Raw genomic sequence first — 16,734 nt, forward strand, 5'->3', positions numbered from 1 at the left:
TTCTTAACTATATTTACTATATTATCAAATTTTATAATATTTTATTTTGTAACTGTATACAGTTAAATAAGATGTTACATAACATGTTATAAAAATTTAATGTAATTAAATTAAAAAGTTATATTTTAAAAATATAAATAAATGTATTAAAATTTTAGATAAAAAATATAAATGAGTTTTAATTTTTCATTTAGGACCTAAAAGTATATTTAACTATTTTAATTATTATATGATACATATAATCTTAAAAACATTTTTCCAAAATAAATAGCTGAAAATGTTAAGATAGATAAAACCGTTGGAAAAATGCAGAGGCGCGTGAAAGACGTACAACCCTAACGCGATGTGGCATACTTAATATTCAAGCTGGGCTGGCTCACCGACACAAACAGTTGTCAACAATAATGTTACTATGTTTTCACCAAAATCAAATGTTAATATCACCTTCTACACTTTGTATCAGTGTCCCAGGAAATAACTACATTGGTGATGTGGTGGCGCCCATGGCCACTTTCTTCAAACCCAATATCAAAATTAAGATGTGTTCTGGGTAGGTATTCCACATGCCATCAGTAACTTATAAAACTTTTTTATTTAAAATAATAGATTGAATTAGGTTTTAATTTTTTTATTAATTTATATATTTTTAATTAAATTTTCATAATTTTTTATTAATTACCTAAAATTTATATTTTTTTAATTGAGTTTCTAATATTTAATTTATTGAGTGAGTAATTATTATTTTATTCCTCATTTTGTATTTTTATTTTCATGTAAAGTTTTATAATTAATAAAAATATTAAAATAATATAAGTTATTTTTTATTTTACATTTAAAATAATATTATTTTATATTAATTATAAAATCACGTATTTTCTTTACATATATAGAAAAGAGATAATATGATAGAACAAAATATACAAATTACAGTCACATTACCTAATTAAATAAAAAAAATAAACGAAAAAGACTTAATTAAACCATATAAAAGTATTGATAGTCATATATATATATATATATATATATATATAATCTAAATCTAATAAAACTCAATTAAAGATAAACAAATTAAAACTAATAAAAACTTAATTAAAAATAAATAAATTTATAAACGAGTTAAATTAAAACTTAATAAAACCAAAACAGTATTAAATTAAGTGAGTTTGTAATTTGGTTTCTGTTATGTCATTAATATTAATTAATGTCATCTACTATTAATGGTTTTTATTAATTATTTTGTTCGGTATCAATTTTTTTCACTATAACTTATTGGATTTAATTTAATTATAGATTGGATTATAATTCAAATGTTATTTGAATGTTAATACATATGGAAGTTTTCTTATTAATAATATAATAAGTTAAAATGTCTTTATTTCAAGAGTTAGAAATATAATTGTAAGAATGGAGTTTTATAAAATCTTTTTACTGGACCATGTTGACATGATATAAAATTTAACATTAAATAATTAAATAAAATAATAATTAGAACGTGAATGCTTTAAAACTGTTTGTATTAAGTAAAAGTTAAAGGAAAAAATATAACTCCGTTAACTCCATTTTGAACTAACTCAAAATTTTCTTCCTTTATCTCATTTTTAAATATTATTTTTTATGTTGTTCTATTAAATTTTCAAAAATGTATGTGATCTTGTCTGTTTATCAATGCTTTTATGGTCTTTTCTTATGCAAAATATTCACAAAGAAATAGTAAAAGAAAAATAATAATAAAATAATAAACATATAAGATGGGAAGGAGAGGAAAGATTATTGATATTCTTTCTCAGTTCTCTTTCTGTCCTCCACAGTGTAATTATACTTCTTTCATTTTGGTCTTTCAAACTCACATCTTCTCTTCATTCATTTTAGAAATGATCGCACCTCTGAATAGTTAGAGTAACAATGAACGTTTTAGACCAATTAATTTTTTCCAAATAGAGTTTCTAAGGAAGATAGTTCTGTGAGCATTTAGCAAAAGTTAAGCTCTAATAAATAGGTATTTTGAGGTAAAGAAAGCTAGAACTCTTCTTTTTGCAAGTTGATATTTTTGTTTTAAGATCATTGGTCTTTTTTAGTGTGTAGATAATTAGAGACACGTGGCAGCTTCTTAGTGATCAGATTTATGTGTGGTGGATTGTCACGTGGCAACATCTTGTTGATTATGATCTTGTGTGGTTGGAGACATGTGTATAGGAAAATTAAGGGTGTAGGAGAAAAAATTAATTAATTGGCCAATTTCTGAAAAAGGGAATGCATAACTTAAAAAGCACGGGCGCATTTAGCTCCTTGTAAATTATTTTCGGTCTATTTTGTATCTTCAGCTGCATCAACAAACATTAGAATATCGAATAATAATTCATGCAATTAAAAATCACTTTTTAACCTTCTTTAATTCTCAAACCCGATAAATTTAATCATAAAAAATCTTCAAATCAACCATATAAACACTAGAATTCCATCAAAAATTTGAAATTAAACCTAAAATGTAAGCATAAATATAAACTCATCAGTATTCTTCATCACCTTCATCACCTGCAATTGGTTTGGCGGATATGTCCACATAGTCGTGAGGGGGAGATTTGTTGGGTTATTGGGCTCCCTTCCTATGTGGAGAATAAGCCCAAATAATCTGGACCTTTATGTCTCGCTAGGTTAAATAGAGATGGGTTAGATTAGTAGGGCACATTAGAGTCATTTGAAGATAGGCAAAAGCCAAGTGAGAGAAAAAGGAAAAGAGAAAGCTATTCCCGCATAACCCTAAACTTGCATTGGTGTTTTCGTCGCTGTGAAGTCGTTCACCGTTGGATCGAGCTGGGTTTTGGACACTAGGTTTCAGACATATGATTCTTCATTCTGACCGTTCGGATCGTCAATCGGAGGTCTAGATTGGGAGAAATCGGTCCCGCACCAGCAACCCTGTTTTGGAGAATTTTCATCTTCTTTGTTCTCATTTGTAAGCATTTGTGCTTATTTAAATTGACTTATTGAACACATCATTGGGTGTTATTATTGGAGACTCTTTTGTACCAAAAATTGTTGATGTCTCTTTGTGCTTTGGATTCTATTTTTGTTCTATTTGTTTGGTGCTTTTCACAGATTCTCGCAAGAAAGGAGATTGAATTTCCGCTGCTGCGTTATTACTCTTTGTCAAGTTATTATATTTTTTGGCCCTTTTCCCATCAAATTAGTTGTTACATACTTATTTGAATATGTAGATAATGTTTATTATGATCAATTTAATTATAAAGTTTTATATGTAAGTAAGATTTTGTTACCTACAAATTTTATGAGCTATCTACAGATTTATAAAGGTTTTCTTTCTTTAATTTTCTAAATTCTTAGAAAACTTATCTACTTAAAAATTTAGAACGTTGAAATCATTTTAGTGTAGTATTTATTTGTAATTATATTTGTAAATATTATTTTACTTTTGAAACATATCTTGAGCTTTATAGGCTTTTGACATTCAAATTCATGTCTAATACGAGAAAAAAAAATCATTTTGATAGACTGACGCATCTTTGAACTTTTAACTACAAGGTGTATATGGGAAAGTTTGTAACATTCAGGGGAGTAATTTTAATACCTAAATATGTCTAAAACTTTTCTTGGAAATTAATATTCAATAAACAAATCTATTAAAAAAACAAGAAAAAAAATCATTTAATATATTTTTAAGAGAAATTCACCATCCCAAAGTATCCTGTAAAAGTTTCAAGCTGCTTTTCTTCTGGAAAAGAGTGAATTCCATTTTAAGATTGTGGGATTCAACCTTGAAGTATCCTCTTCTAGAAAAACAACTTTAAAAGTCACACATGGTTTTTAGGTTAAGTTTGTTGAGACATTAACAAAAAAATTCAATAGGACTGTTGAAGCTTGAAATTAAAGGAGTTGGTATCCAAGCTAAAATGAGTTTGCACACCACGTGAAACCTCCATGAACCAAATTGAAGTTTAAAATTATGATAATTGGTGACACTTCCATAGTCATAATAGCACAAGGGTTATATTTATAATATATATATAAATATAAAGATGGTACCAATGAAATTTATAGAGTGTGTATATTACTATATAAGTTCATTAATATTATAGTTTTTTTTTTCTGGTAGGTTCACTTAAATCAGTTAGTTTTCACCAAATTAAGAGGATAAATGGCGTGGGTTGAGGTGTCCACATCATCACCTTGATTCATGATAAAGTACTCAAGTGAAGTAAGTAAGAAATAATGTAATTGTTTTTTCCATTTCTTAAAACACACGTGTTAAAAGTAGTTCTTTTAATATTTTTCGACCTTTCTAGGATACTATCTCTATAATTACGTGTTAATCATTTTATAAATAATTTTAAATTATATTATTAAAAATGAGTTTAAAACTACTTTTTTAAATATTTAGCATATTTTTCAACTAGTCTCAGTCAATCATCATGATAAATAAGTCGTGTATGATACAATCAAAATATGAAAACTAACATTATGTTTTCATAGAGAATTTTACAATTTTAAAGAAATTAGAAGATATCGAATTTGAATAATTTTATTTCAAACTGTTTCATTTTTTAAACACATTGTTTGAATAAGATAATTCAAATATAGTTAATTTTAATTGTAATATTTTGGATAAAGTATTCTAATCATCACTATTTTAAAAAATCTATTTAAGTATCATATAATATATAATCGATATATATATATATATATATATATATATATATATATATATATATATATATATATATATATATATATATATATATATATATGATATCAAAAGAAAAAAGAAAAACAAATTAATTTATTTAGTTTTGATTATACATGATCTTATATAGATATTGAACGTAAACTTTCGAACAAGTAGCAAGATCCTAATGGTTGTTTGATTATTTTTGTTATTTCAGAAAGATTTTCTTTTTGTTGAGAGTGGGGAAATTCACTTGCAAAAAGACTCTCTAACGCTCAAGTCAATAAGAGGGTTAGAATATTTGTATAAGTAAGTGTGTCAGTGTTTATGAGAGAGTGTGAGAGTGTGCATTCCTTGGGAAATACTAGTTACATTTATAGGATTAATATGGTCATGGGCTTATGCTTCTATTGGAACAACACTTACCTGAGGAGTCTAATAAATAGTAACATAATCATAAATAATAATCAATACACCCAATTGCCGAGATTTAGTTATAATATGTAAATATTGTCCAAATAGGTGTATGTTTAGGTTGTTCCATAATGAAGAGGCTTAAAGGGCCTTATTGGCCCACAATCTTTAATATGCCTATTGGGTCGGGTAGGAACATAAGTCCCCAGTCTCGAAAGTTTGGTTTCGTGTATGTGGTCATATCATATCTTTAGTTGGCTTGGCTTGACTTATGTAGTTTGTAGATGGATTTGGCCATTCGGCTGAGTTCACAATATAGTGGAGCCATAGGGTCGTGCTATGCAAGTGGATTGGCTTCAAGCCCGATTTCTTTTAAGTGGATAATCCAACAAAAACTTTTTAAGTAATATGGCCTCAAAGTCGAGCTCTCTCAATGGATAATCCAACCAAGCTTTAAGTAATCTGGCCTCGGGGTCGAGCTCTCTCATTAGCAACCAAGCTTTAAGTAATATGGCCTCGGGGATAAGCTCTCTCAGTAGCTAATCCAATTGATCATTTTAAGTAATTTGGCCTTAGAATTGGGCTCTCTTAGTGGCTAAACTAGTCGAACTTTTTAAGTATCTAGGCCATTTACCCGAGCTCCTTCATGGCTAATCTCAAAAACATAAATTGAATACATTTAATAAAATAAAATATTAAAATTCAATTGTAAACCAATACATAAATTCTTAAAATCCTTTTCCTAAAAGAATATAATTCGTATGAAACCCAACATAACATTTTCCTTTCGCAACTGTAATATCTACATCTGCTCCCATATAACACAAATGTTATATGATCATCGCCATATACACAAACAAATATGGGTGAGCTAAGAAATCAAACATAAACATTATAAAGTTTACCAATTAAATAAATAACACACAACCACAAACAAACAAGCTATTCAACCAAAAAAATCACTCAATAAACCAAGCATTCATAACCCACAACTCTCTTTTGCTACTTTTCTCTTGGTGGCTAACTTTACACAGACTAATGTCATACAAAATCCTTTCAATGGTCTAATGTCACACAGACTAAAGTCACACAAACTAATATCCAAAATGGGTGGTTAAGTACACACATAGTAAGGACCAATTTCCCTTATAAGGCTAAACAACTTTCCTCTCTTCAACATGTCACATATATTAAATGGTATGGTACTCAAACTCACTCTTATTACCTCACACAGTCTAAAGAGTGCTCCTTCCTAACACATAGGAGAAATAGATACCCTAATCTCAAGGATATTCCAACCAACTCAAACCATTCTCTACTCTTGACAACCCCGTGGTACTCTCAAAGTTTATCCACACAACCCTTCCTTATCCATTACTATCTCTAACTTTCTCCACAGCCCAACACAAATCTAAACAACCCGAGGCAAAATGAATATTCAACCAAACAATCAATCAAAGCAACCAACATCTATACAAATCATAATAGTAATTGTACACACATATCCATGTTGTGTGCCTAAAATTTCTAATTTTTCTATTTGTATGTGTGCAAAGTTTATGGGTTTGTGTCATGGGTTTGAGTCCTCTTTTGAGTCATTTTCTTTGATTTTATGATCCTATTGTTTTGTACTAAGTCTTGTATATCCATATATTTCATCACATCTTTGTTGAAAAAGAGAAAAAATGAAAACATTGAAAACTTGAAGCCTACCCATTTTCTGAAATCTAGCGCAAAGAGCTGTCTAAACTTCAATTTTCAAAAATTAACTGCAACCAGATCAGAAATATAAATGATACATTCTATATGTCAATGGAAAGCTCTTTGATTCTATTTTCTAGGAAAAAATTATCTCATTTAGAGCTCTATAGAAAATGTTATGGGTAAAACATTGAGCAAAGGTCATAATTGTCCACTTTTAGCCTGAAATTTTGGATTTTGATGTTTTGGGTTTTTCTATGTTTTCTTTCCATTTTATAAATGTATTCATACTTCTTATTAGTTCCTAAACAATTTCTTAGTATTAGGTTTCCATTCAGTCATTTTTTTAGTTGTCAAAAGATCATTTGATTCCTTAGGATTTCCCACATACACCCTTGAATTAGCCTTGCTTTTGAATATGAGTTGTGCAAAGATTATGATGCTTGTTGTGTTCTGAAAAATTGATAAAAATAGAAGATCCATCAATCAAAAAAAAAAAGAAAAGGGACAAAAGAAGTGAAAAAAAAATTACCAAAAGAAATGGACACAACAACAATAAGAAACTGAATTTTGGACTTGAATTTTAAGTTTTGTTTGCATTTTTCCAGCAAGTGTTTTGCCTTGGATAATTTGATTGGTCTTGTATTCTTATTTTATTTTGGTTTTATTCATCTATTCTAGCACATTTCGTTAGGGATTCCTTTTGAGTTCTTACCTAATTGATACCTTTAAATTTTTGTTTATCATTTCCGGCTTTCTTTGAAGTATTGTCTCATCTTACTCCATTTGAGTTTAGCTTTCAAATTGTGCTTTTGTTGCTTTCATTCTTTGGCCTCTTTGGTGCTTGAAATCAGATTTGGTTGGTGTTTTCTTTTGGGAGTTTAACTAACTTTGAAGGTAGCATCTTGAAGGCTTGAAAGAAGGCTAATAGAAGAATTTCTTTGGACTTAGGAAGAAGGATTTCTTACATTGATTTGGAGTGAACATAAAGAGGGGATAAACACTACAAGATACGAAGAGTTTAGTAGCTATTTTTGCACTTTTATTTGTTGTTTTGTATCATAGAACCTTTGTGTTCTTGTAATTTTTTTGGTTTCATTTTCTTATTTGCTTGGTGTCTTAGGAAAATGTCTTTGGTACAATTTCATCTTCATTACTAAAATTGTGTAATAGTTTAGTTTCCACTCTTAGAAGTAAGGTGTATCAAGTGGCTCTTAAGTGTCATTTGCATCTTCATATAGCGCCGTTAGTTTACTTGTTACATAGCATTCAATTCCTTTTACTTTCCTTATTTACATTGTCTTGTTTATCTTTTAAGTTTTCGTGGTACTTAGGTTGTTTGAAAGCATCTTAGATAAACCTTTCTTTGGTTTTAGGTAAGGGTAATCTAAGGAAACTTTGCATAGGAAGGACTTGGTTTTTAAGCTTGTCTATTATGACTCACCACTCCTTCCTAGGAGCTACTTGGAACATTCTTACTCTATTGTTTCTCTTATGAAATCATCAATCAAAAACAAAAAGTTTAATTGTGAAAACCTTTCTCACTCATAGTTGTAAAGTGTTTTGAAAACCTTTGTGAAAATATTTTAAACTTTACAACATGAGTGATCATTCTCATTCAAGTGTTCATGGTACTGCAAGAGATAGTCAAGAGGACTTACATCTTAGGTATGAACTTACACAAAAAGTAAGTTAGAGAGTATGTTTACTAAGTTTATGATTGAACAAAGGAGAGAAAAACAACAGGTTGAGTCATCCAATAGAAGAAGGTACACTAGAGAAACATCCACCTTTCATAGTAGAAATGAACTTCAAATTAGTTACCAAAATGGAAACTTCTATCATTCTAGTTTGCATGATCATTTTTGGGATTATGATCGTTTCTATTATAGCTATAGTGAGAATGAGTTGCGTTTAAGAGCTGAGAATGACATTCCAAATTTTTGTAGAGAAGTTCCAATGTCATACTTAACTTGGGAAGAAAAGGTTGAAAAAATTTATCCATTCATTATTAAATGTAGTAAGTTTCACATAGTTTGGTTGTGTTCTTCTAGATTTGTGAGGCATGCTTCTCAAGTTAAAAAAAAAAATAACTAAGCTTTTTAAAGCATTTGATAGATGATGAAATTCACCATAAGGGTTTGCAACATGGGCAATGACTAAACCAATTTTCAATTTCTTTGTAAATATATAAATAAATGTAGAAATGTATATAGGTTTAGTATTTTCATTTTCGGTCTTTTCTTCTTTGGGCAAGCATCCAATGATTTGTGCATCATCATGGGCCAGAACGTGCATGCCCACAACCATCAACATCTACACAGCGAGGCCCAACATCAACCAAGCGTCTGCCAGCGTGGGGACTAGCGTCTTTATTGGGCCAGTCTGGCCAACTCCTTCTTGTCCAGGTCATTCATCAACACATTCTCCCATCTTCAAGCATCTGCACAACCAGCACACATCCACTTTGTTGGGCCCGCCACACACACACACACACAGATGCCACAAAATCTCTTAATTAACTTGCTTTTACCAAATGAATTGGGGACTGCAGCATTGTGCAACACGTAATTATTACATCGTTTACAAGTGCCGAAATAAGATGTTAATTAAACAAATTTGATAATAGAAAGCACAACTTTCCCAACTCCCACATCCACTGTATATCATTTGTCAGGCACTCTTGTCTGAAACAGAGTTGAGGTAGGATATTACAAGGTCAGCTGCTTGCCAACCTGAGGAAATTGCTTTGCCAACTGAGAGTCCTCCTTTCTGGTTACCTACGAAGTTCGTCATTAAAGCATAAGAATTTACGGTGCATTTGAAAGAGCTTATATACGGTTTATTTGCCTAATGTTATGACAAGATCTTGAGTAAATGTTTGCAAGAACTTACAATTATCGTTAAGTTCTTCAGAATAACTTCCAATTTGCATGACAAATACCAATTAAATAAGAACTTATTTAAGCTGTTGTTTAATCAGATGGGCATTAAAAATTAATGCTATGTGCACGTTTTTAACCTATTCCACATAATATTAAATCTACATGAATGCATCAAAAGGTCGGCACATAACATTAGCATTTGCGACTTAACACCCACAAGTGGCTTCACCTGATTTCAAATGGAATTTTAGAAGAAAAAGATCAATCATTATTTACCCGCAAAGAAAAATCCAGGAAGATCTTTTTCCATCTTATCAATTGCTTCAAGAACTGATCCATAGTTACGTCCGTACAAAGGAAAGCCTTTATTCCAGTAAATATGACTGTCATTTAGCATAATTTAGAACTTACAAGGATAAAATATAATATAAAAGAAAATTAATGAAAATATACTGAAGACATACTTAACAAATGTTGGTTCCCCCTTTGCTCCCAACAACTTTCTCAGGTCAGAAGTAACAATTTTCTGAAGTTCATCACTACAGTAAACAAGCAAACTAACTATTAGAAAGATATACAAAAAAAGACAAGTCAACAGGATATTATATACGGTTTTTGACATGTATTACTATACCAATATATCTATTGTCACTTCTAAGTTATTATAACTTATTGAATAGGAGTTGAAGATAAAAATTAGTCGAAAAGGAGTGACGAGACAAAGATAGTGACAAGATATACTCATGGTTCTGGTCAGTAAAATATATGATTACAACTACAGCAAAAGTACGTTGAAGCTTGAGCCAGTTCCCCGTTTTGGGTTCCGCCAACGAAAGTGGTATAGAGATAAAAATCACTAGGTGCACGATCTGGAAACATCATCGAGGAAAAAAGCGTACCTGTTGAGAAAGATACTTTAGCAGTTACATCAAAAAATAGTTATAACCTAATTTAGATATTTACAACCATGAACACATGGAAACATTACCAAGTGTTTTTAAACCATTTTGTCTCTCTTTAGAAGGAACAAGAACTCCAAAACCCTCCAAAGGCCTCTTTACATTCTCCTTTCTGAAGGCAGTAATCATGACTGAGATTGGCACATAGCTTATCTGCGACAGGGTTTGTGAGATGCTGTTTCGAAAACAATAACTAATAGAATGTAAAAATATTTATTGGATGTCCCCTAAAAGATAAGCATGATAAAACCTTTAAGATTCAGGTGACTATAGATTTGCTTTGACAACCCCTTTCACATTCTTAATAATGGACTTAGGCCTTAGCATGGGGCTTTATATTTGCAAACAAATAAATTTTGAAGTAATCAAACTCCAAGTCAAGTTGAAATGGTAAATACCTCGGGAAGAAAACTAAGTGGAAAGGGAATTCTCCTTTTTGTAATCTTGATATCCTTGACATTACATAGAGGAGCCTATATTATTATCACACAAAACAATCATCAGAAATTGAAGTCACTGGTTGTAGTAACTAAAATCGTGATATATGTTTCGCTGAAGAAAAGTGTAAGCTCCGAAATAAAAGTTCAGAAACTAATACAACAAAAGAATCATATCACACTTTTAGAAAAGGAAAATAAATGTTGCAAAATACCCCAACTTCTGTATAAATTACTAGGTTACAAATAGCATATTTATAAGAATAAATCTACAACCCTGCTTTCCATCTACAGAGATTGTAGCACAATTGTAACATATTCTAAGTCAGAGTTCCCTTAAATAATATTTATATTTAATTTTGAGCAACGTGAAATAACAGGTGACATTAGCATTGGTCAACAGAAATTAGTACATTACAAACAAAGATGCATTCAGATATATAGCAATACCACTTAATAATTAATTGCAAGAACTTGAAGGTTTCCGTTGAACAAAATTGTTTATTTGTTTCAACCTTTTCATGGCTATGTGACAAGAAGAATAGCAATGAAATGATATTGCCTTTTATTTTTTTCTTACGAAACGTTCTTTTGTTTAGTTTATCCTACTTTTTATCTGAAATTCAAACTTTCATTCACATGAACACCAGCTCACATATTATGAAAATCTTTGCCTTACTTTGGTTCAATTTTAGTCATATACTCATGTTCACATATTCAGCAAAACTTTCAGTTGCTACATCTAAAGATCTAGTGAAAGAATGGAAAGGGATAAAGGAAGATAACCACACTAACCGTCATGATTACTGCATCAATATCTTGAGTGCTTTGGTTAGAAACACAAGTAATAGACCAGTTTGGTGATGAGGAACTTTCATCATGACCATAAGCTAATGTCAAAACCTTTGAATTTAATTTGAGGTTTTCTTTCCCAAGCTCTTTGCACAGTGTATCTGTTAGTGTCTGCGCTGGATAACATCATAAAGATAACAGCCAGAGGAGATCAAGCACAGCACAGGATTGTCTCAGACGAGATATATTTGTACAACAATTCAGTACCTGCATCCCACCCTGGAAAGAAAATGAACCACGCTTGTGTTTGTTCTTTTTTAGTGCAGTCTTATTTTCTCCAGTTTTTTCCTTTTTGTCAAAAAACTTAGATTGCAATGCCCCGGCAATAACGGAACCAAACCTGAAAATATAGAATATCCACCATGAACTAAAAAGAAAATTATACCTTACATTCTAAGGAGACTACCCCACAACTCCTACACCTAAAATTTACTTGAAAAGAGCAGAATGCTCAGTTGTTTAAAGAGTTATGGTTTCAACAATGTTGAAGATCCTATATCAACTAGAAATATAATCAAGTTATAATATATAAGTGGGTACAAACCATACTTACAATCTAACCGTTTTTGTGAAGTTAGTCTTAAAATTAACTTCCTAAAAAGGATTTAGAGTCTATCCTAGTGATGTTCGTTGGACCTATCACATCACTCACTATTCAGACTACCTACAAATATTTGAATATCCATCAATGATTAGAGATATGACTAAATTATAATATATAATAACAAACCAATATTGCAAGGTTAAACTACATTTAAAGTTCACTTCCTTAGAAACAACTTTTGAATCCAATGCTTATCACTAGACTAAATGTTGTACTTGTACCTACTAGTCAAGGCAGAGTCTCTTACCCAAGTGCATAAGCCCAAATGTCAGTTTAATTTTACAACATATAAAAGGAATGATATCTACTTGAAATAGCAACGATGAAGCAAAGTCAATGTGACATAGATGTGCCATGTTTAATAGCATGCAGTGTGAAATATTTAGACAATTTTTTTATCTATAACAAATTATCATAACCACAAGTTGTATTCTATAAGAGATCAGACACCAATTAATTTGCAAAAAGAGGAAGTAAATGGACCTCCATACTGAATATTAAACATATATCACGTAAAATATCAACCAGATTGAAATTATAAATTAAAAAGAATACAAACTGTTAAACTATAATAAAGAGAGAGACATTGAACTGAAATTGTGTTTCTAAAACAACATGAATATTTATTTATGTTGAGAAAAATGAATCAAAGCAATAAATAGAGGAGACTCGATATCCTCTAATAATGAAGATATGATACCGTTAAGAAGTGGCTTTAAACCTAACTCGACTCCACAAAATTGACTTGTAGGGTGAGGTTTTCATCCACATATATAGTATAAATTTCTAGTCGATGTGGGACTTCCAACACACCCCTCTCATGTTGAGGTATATACATCTCAAGCATGGGACTAGACATTAATGGGTGGTTCGATAGCGACCTGATAACGACCTGATAGTGGATGGAATGATATGCCCAAAAAACACAAAACTCACTAAGATAGGCTTTCAACCTAACTCTGATACCATGTTAAGAATTGGAATTTAAACCTAACTCAACCCCACAAAATTGACTTGTAAGGTGAGGTTTGCACCTACATATATACTATAAACTAGTCTTATCTCTAGCCGATGTGAGACTTCCCAACAGATACAATATGAAAATAAACAAAAGATCCTAGTAATTATAATATTCCTCTTCAAGTGGGAGCGTACAAGCCATATGTGCCTAGCTTAGTCCACATATAATTGATTTTTGGTCCTCTTTAAAACTTGGTGAATGTGTTTAGCAAGTTAGTAAAATTGACAAATTTAGTTGTGATGTCTCTAAACTCCATGAATTTTCTTACGAAATGAGGATCTATCTCAATATGTTTGGTCCTCTATGGATAAACAGGATTAGATGCAATGTACAATGCTATCTAGTTGTGACATAAAAGGTGCACTCGGGAACTTTCTTCAAATTTAAGTGTTTTGAGTGGTTTCAGCCATGAGTTTTCAAGTGACTAATGTTATTACCCTCTATTTTTTCTAACACTTGATCTTGTCACCTCAAGTTGGAGCATATAAGTCATATGTAGTCAGTTTGCTACATATATTACTGACGATTGATCTTCTTGAACTTAGTGAATATGTTAGTCAACTGTTTAGGAAAAAACTTATATGGAACAACCTCTAGGTTTTGTTGCTTGGGGAAGTCTTCTGGATTGGTATGTTATGAGAATGACGGATTTAATAACACTATATAATTAAGTGTTAAAATGAAATCAACTGTTACAGATTTCTAGAGAATTAGGCGTTTAATCTAGGAAATTAGGATGATTGATTCCTAATTATTACCTATATTTTTTTATAATTGATTATGTATTATGCTATAAATACATGTTGTGTGGTCTTCATTAGACACACAATTTATTCAGAACATATACAATTCTATATGGTATTAGAGCTAGGTTCACTGAATTTCTTCCACCACTGTCTTTGCCGCAGTGCCAAGCGGCTGCCATCAATTGTAAAAATTGTCTTTCAACACTTGTTTGCTCTCTTAATTTCAGATGTCTGTAGTGCTTATTTCACTGCTGCCTCTGTCCACTGTCAGGCATAGTGTGCCTGATAGGTTTCTGATAAAGAAACCTTATCTTTCACCCAACTAACACACGCAAACAGAGCAAAATTTCTGCATAACCTCTGATTTTATTGATCTCCAAGAAAGAATACAAGAATGAAGCAATAAGGGAGCCTAATCTCCCCCCAACAAGACTAAACAGTCTGTTCATACACTTGAATTGCCAAAAGTCCCTCTCCTCTCCCCATCTCAACAATTTATACAAAGGTATATTCCCGCTCTTCCTAACTGTTAACACAGTTAGGCAACTAACTCCCTCTAACTGTTAACTAACAGTTGACTAACCTCTCTTCCTCCTTACATACACTCTCAACTTCCTATCATTACCCTCCCCTCCCTTTTCAACCTTGTCCTCAAGGTTGAACTCCGGAAATTGGTCCTTGATTGTTGCTAAATCTTCCCACCAAGTACAGTCTCCAGTGTTGGATGGCTAACACCAAAGCCATTAACTCCTTCTCGTAGATCGATTTACTTAAGGTGTTCTCCGACAAGGCCTTACTGTAGAAGGCGATGGGTCTCCTGTTCTGGGTCAGCACGGCACCTACTCCTCCACCTGAGGCATCACTCTCAATATGGAACTCCTGGTTGAAATCGGGTAACTCCAACACGGGGCCCGACGTGATAGCTGCCTCTAATTCATCCATAGCTTGCTTCGCCTGCTCATTCCACGTGAATCTTCCCTTTTTGAGTAACTCTGTTAATGGTTTTGCTATTTTTCCATAGCCGGCTACGAACCTCCGATAGTAACGGTGAGCCCCAGGAACCCTCTCAACGCTTTTAAGTTTCTAGGTTCTTCCCATTCAACCACCGCTCTAATTTTATCCCCGTCCATTTCCACCCCTTGTTCGGAAATTTGATGGCCCAAGTAACGTATCTTCCTTCTTCCAAAGTCACACTTTTTCCGGTTGGCCACCCACCCATTTCGGTCCAGCAGCTGCATCACGATACCCAGCTGCTTTAAATGATCCACCCAGTTTGGACTATAGACAAGAATATCGTCGAAAAACACCAGCATCCATTTCCTAAGATACGGTTGTAACAGCTGGTTCATTGTACTCTGAAAAGTGGCCGGCGCATTCGTAAGTCTGAATGGCATCACGAGAAACTCGAAGTGTCCCAGGTGGGTGCGGAAGGCTGCCTTGGCTACGTCCTCTTCCTCCATCTTGATCTGGTGGTACCCAGCTTTCAAATCGATCTTTGAGAAGTACCTGACCCCTCTTAATTCGTCCAGCAGCTCCTCTATCACCAGAATAGGGAATTTGTCCGATACAGTGGCCTTGTTCAGGGCTCTGCAATCTACACAAAAGCACCAACTCCCATCTTCTTCTTCACGAGGATGATCGGGCTGGAAAACGGACTCATGCTGCTGGCCTGTCGCATTTGTTCCCCACTCACCGTCTTCAGCTGTCTCTATTGCACTTAGACCCCACACTAATGCTCCTGACTCAGCGTTATCTCCCAGCTTCCACAAAGATCTCGCTTTCACCAGCTGGCGCGATAGGGCTGGATCACCCTTGATCGTGATCTTTTTATCCCCACATTATATTCCATTGTCATGCTACCCCAATTAGTCCGAACTTCGCCCAATTTAGCCAACCATGCAACCCCCAAAATAACGTCGACGCCCCCCAACTCAAAAACATGGAACTCTTCCTCCACATCCACCTCCTTCAGTCGGATAATCACCCCTCTTCCTCCAAGGCTTTTGCACTCCACTTCTTTCGCCGCTTCCACCGCCTCCGGTCTCCTCATTCCCTCTGTGTCGGTTATCATTCACGGAGCTACCCTCCGAACTGCTCTCCGCGTGATTTCCCTGTTTTTCCAGAATTTTCATAATTTGTTGTAAATCGCGACGTACCGCCATCGACTCCGCCTTCATTCCCTCCACCGTTATCTCAATCGCTTCTAATCTTGCCTCCGTCGTCGTCTCCATCTCTTCACCGCAGCGTCCACAAAATTTGAATCCGGCAGGTCGGACCAAATTGATAGGTTTCTGATAAAGAAACCTTATCTTTCACCCAACTAACACACGCAAACAGCGCAAAAGTTCTGCATAACCTCTGATTTTATTGATCTCCAAGAAAGAATACAAGAATGAAGCAATAAGGGAGCCTAATCGCCCCCCAACAAGACTAA

At 32.9% G+C, this 16,734-nt stretch overlaps 1 protein-coding gene across 9 annotated transcripts in view; it reads right to left on the reverse strand.

Moving 5' to 3' along the window:
* Window positions 1-8,886: 8,886 nt before the first annotated feature.
* The window catches only part of HEMG2 (Flavin containing amine oxidoreductase family), a 31,748-nt gene continuing 23,900 nt past the window's right edge, over window positions 8,887-16,734 (reverse strand). For 5 of the 9 annotated variants that reach the window (XM_088116481.1, XM_088116480.1, XM_088116479.1 and 2 more), the window contains 8 exons: window positions 12,137-12,269; window positions 11,873-12,040; window positions 11,039-11,113; window positions 10,670-10,793; window positions 10,472-10,580; window positions 10,146-10,220; window positions 9,958-10,064; window positions 8,887-9,576 (listed from right to left, as the gene is read on the reverse strand). In XM_088116481.1, the coding sequence (XP_087972607.1) occupies window positions 9,470-9,576; window positions 9,958-10,064; window positions 10,146-10,220; window positions 10,472-10,580; window positions 10,670-10,793; window positions 11,039-11,113; window positions 11,873-12,040; window positions 12,137-12,269 (898 nt within the window). In that variant the 3' untranslated portion in view covers window positions 8,887-9,469. Of the gene's footprint in view, window positions 9,577-9,952; window positions 10,065-10,145; window positions 10,221-10,422; window positions 10,581-10,669; window positions 10,794-11,038; window positions 11,114-11,872; window positions 12,041-12,136; window positions 12,270-16,734 lie in introns of those variants that run through there. The other 4 variants (XR_015786922.1, XM_088116483.1, XM_088116482.1 and 1 more) reach the window with 4 other exon arrangements.

Source organism: Vigna umbellata, chromosome 5 (assembly GCF_029865625.1).
Source record: "Vigna umbellata cultivar VRB3 chromosome 5, Vumbellata_1.0, whole genome shotgun sequence".
Taxonomy (NCBI): Eukaryota; Viridiplantae; Streptophyta; class Magnoliopsida; order Fabales; family Fabaceae; genus Vigna; species Vigna umbellata.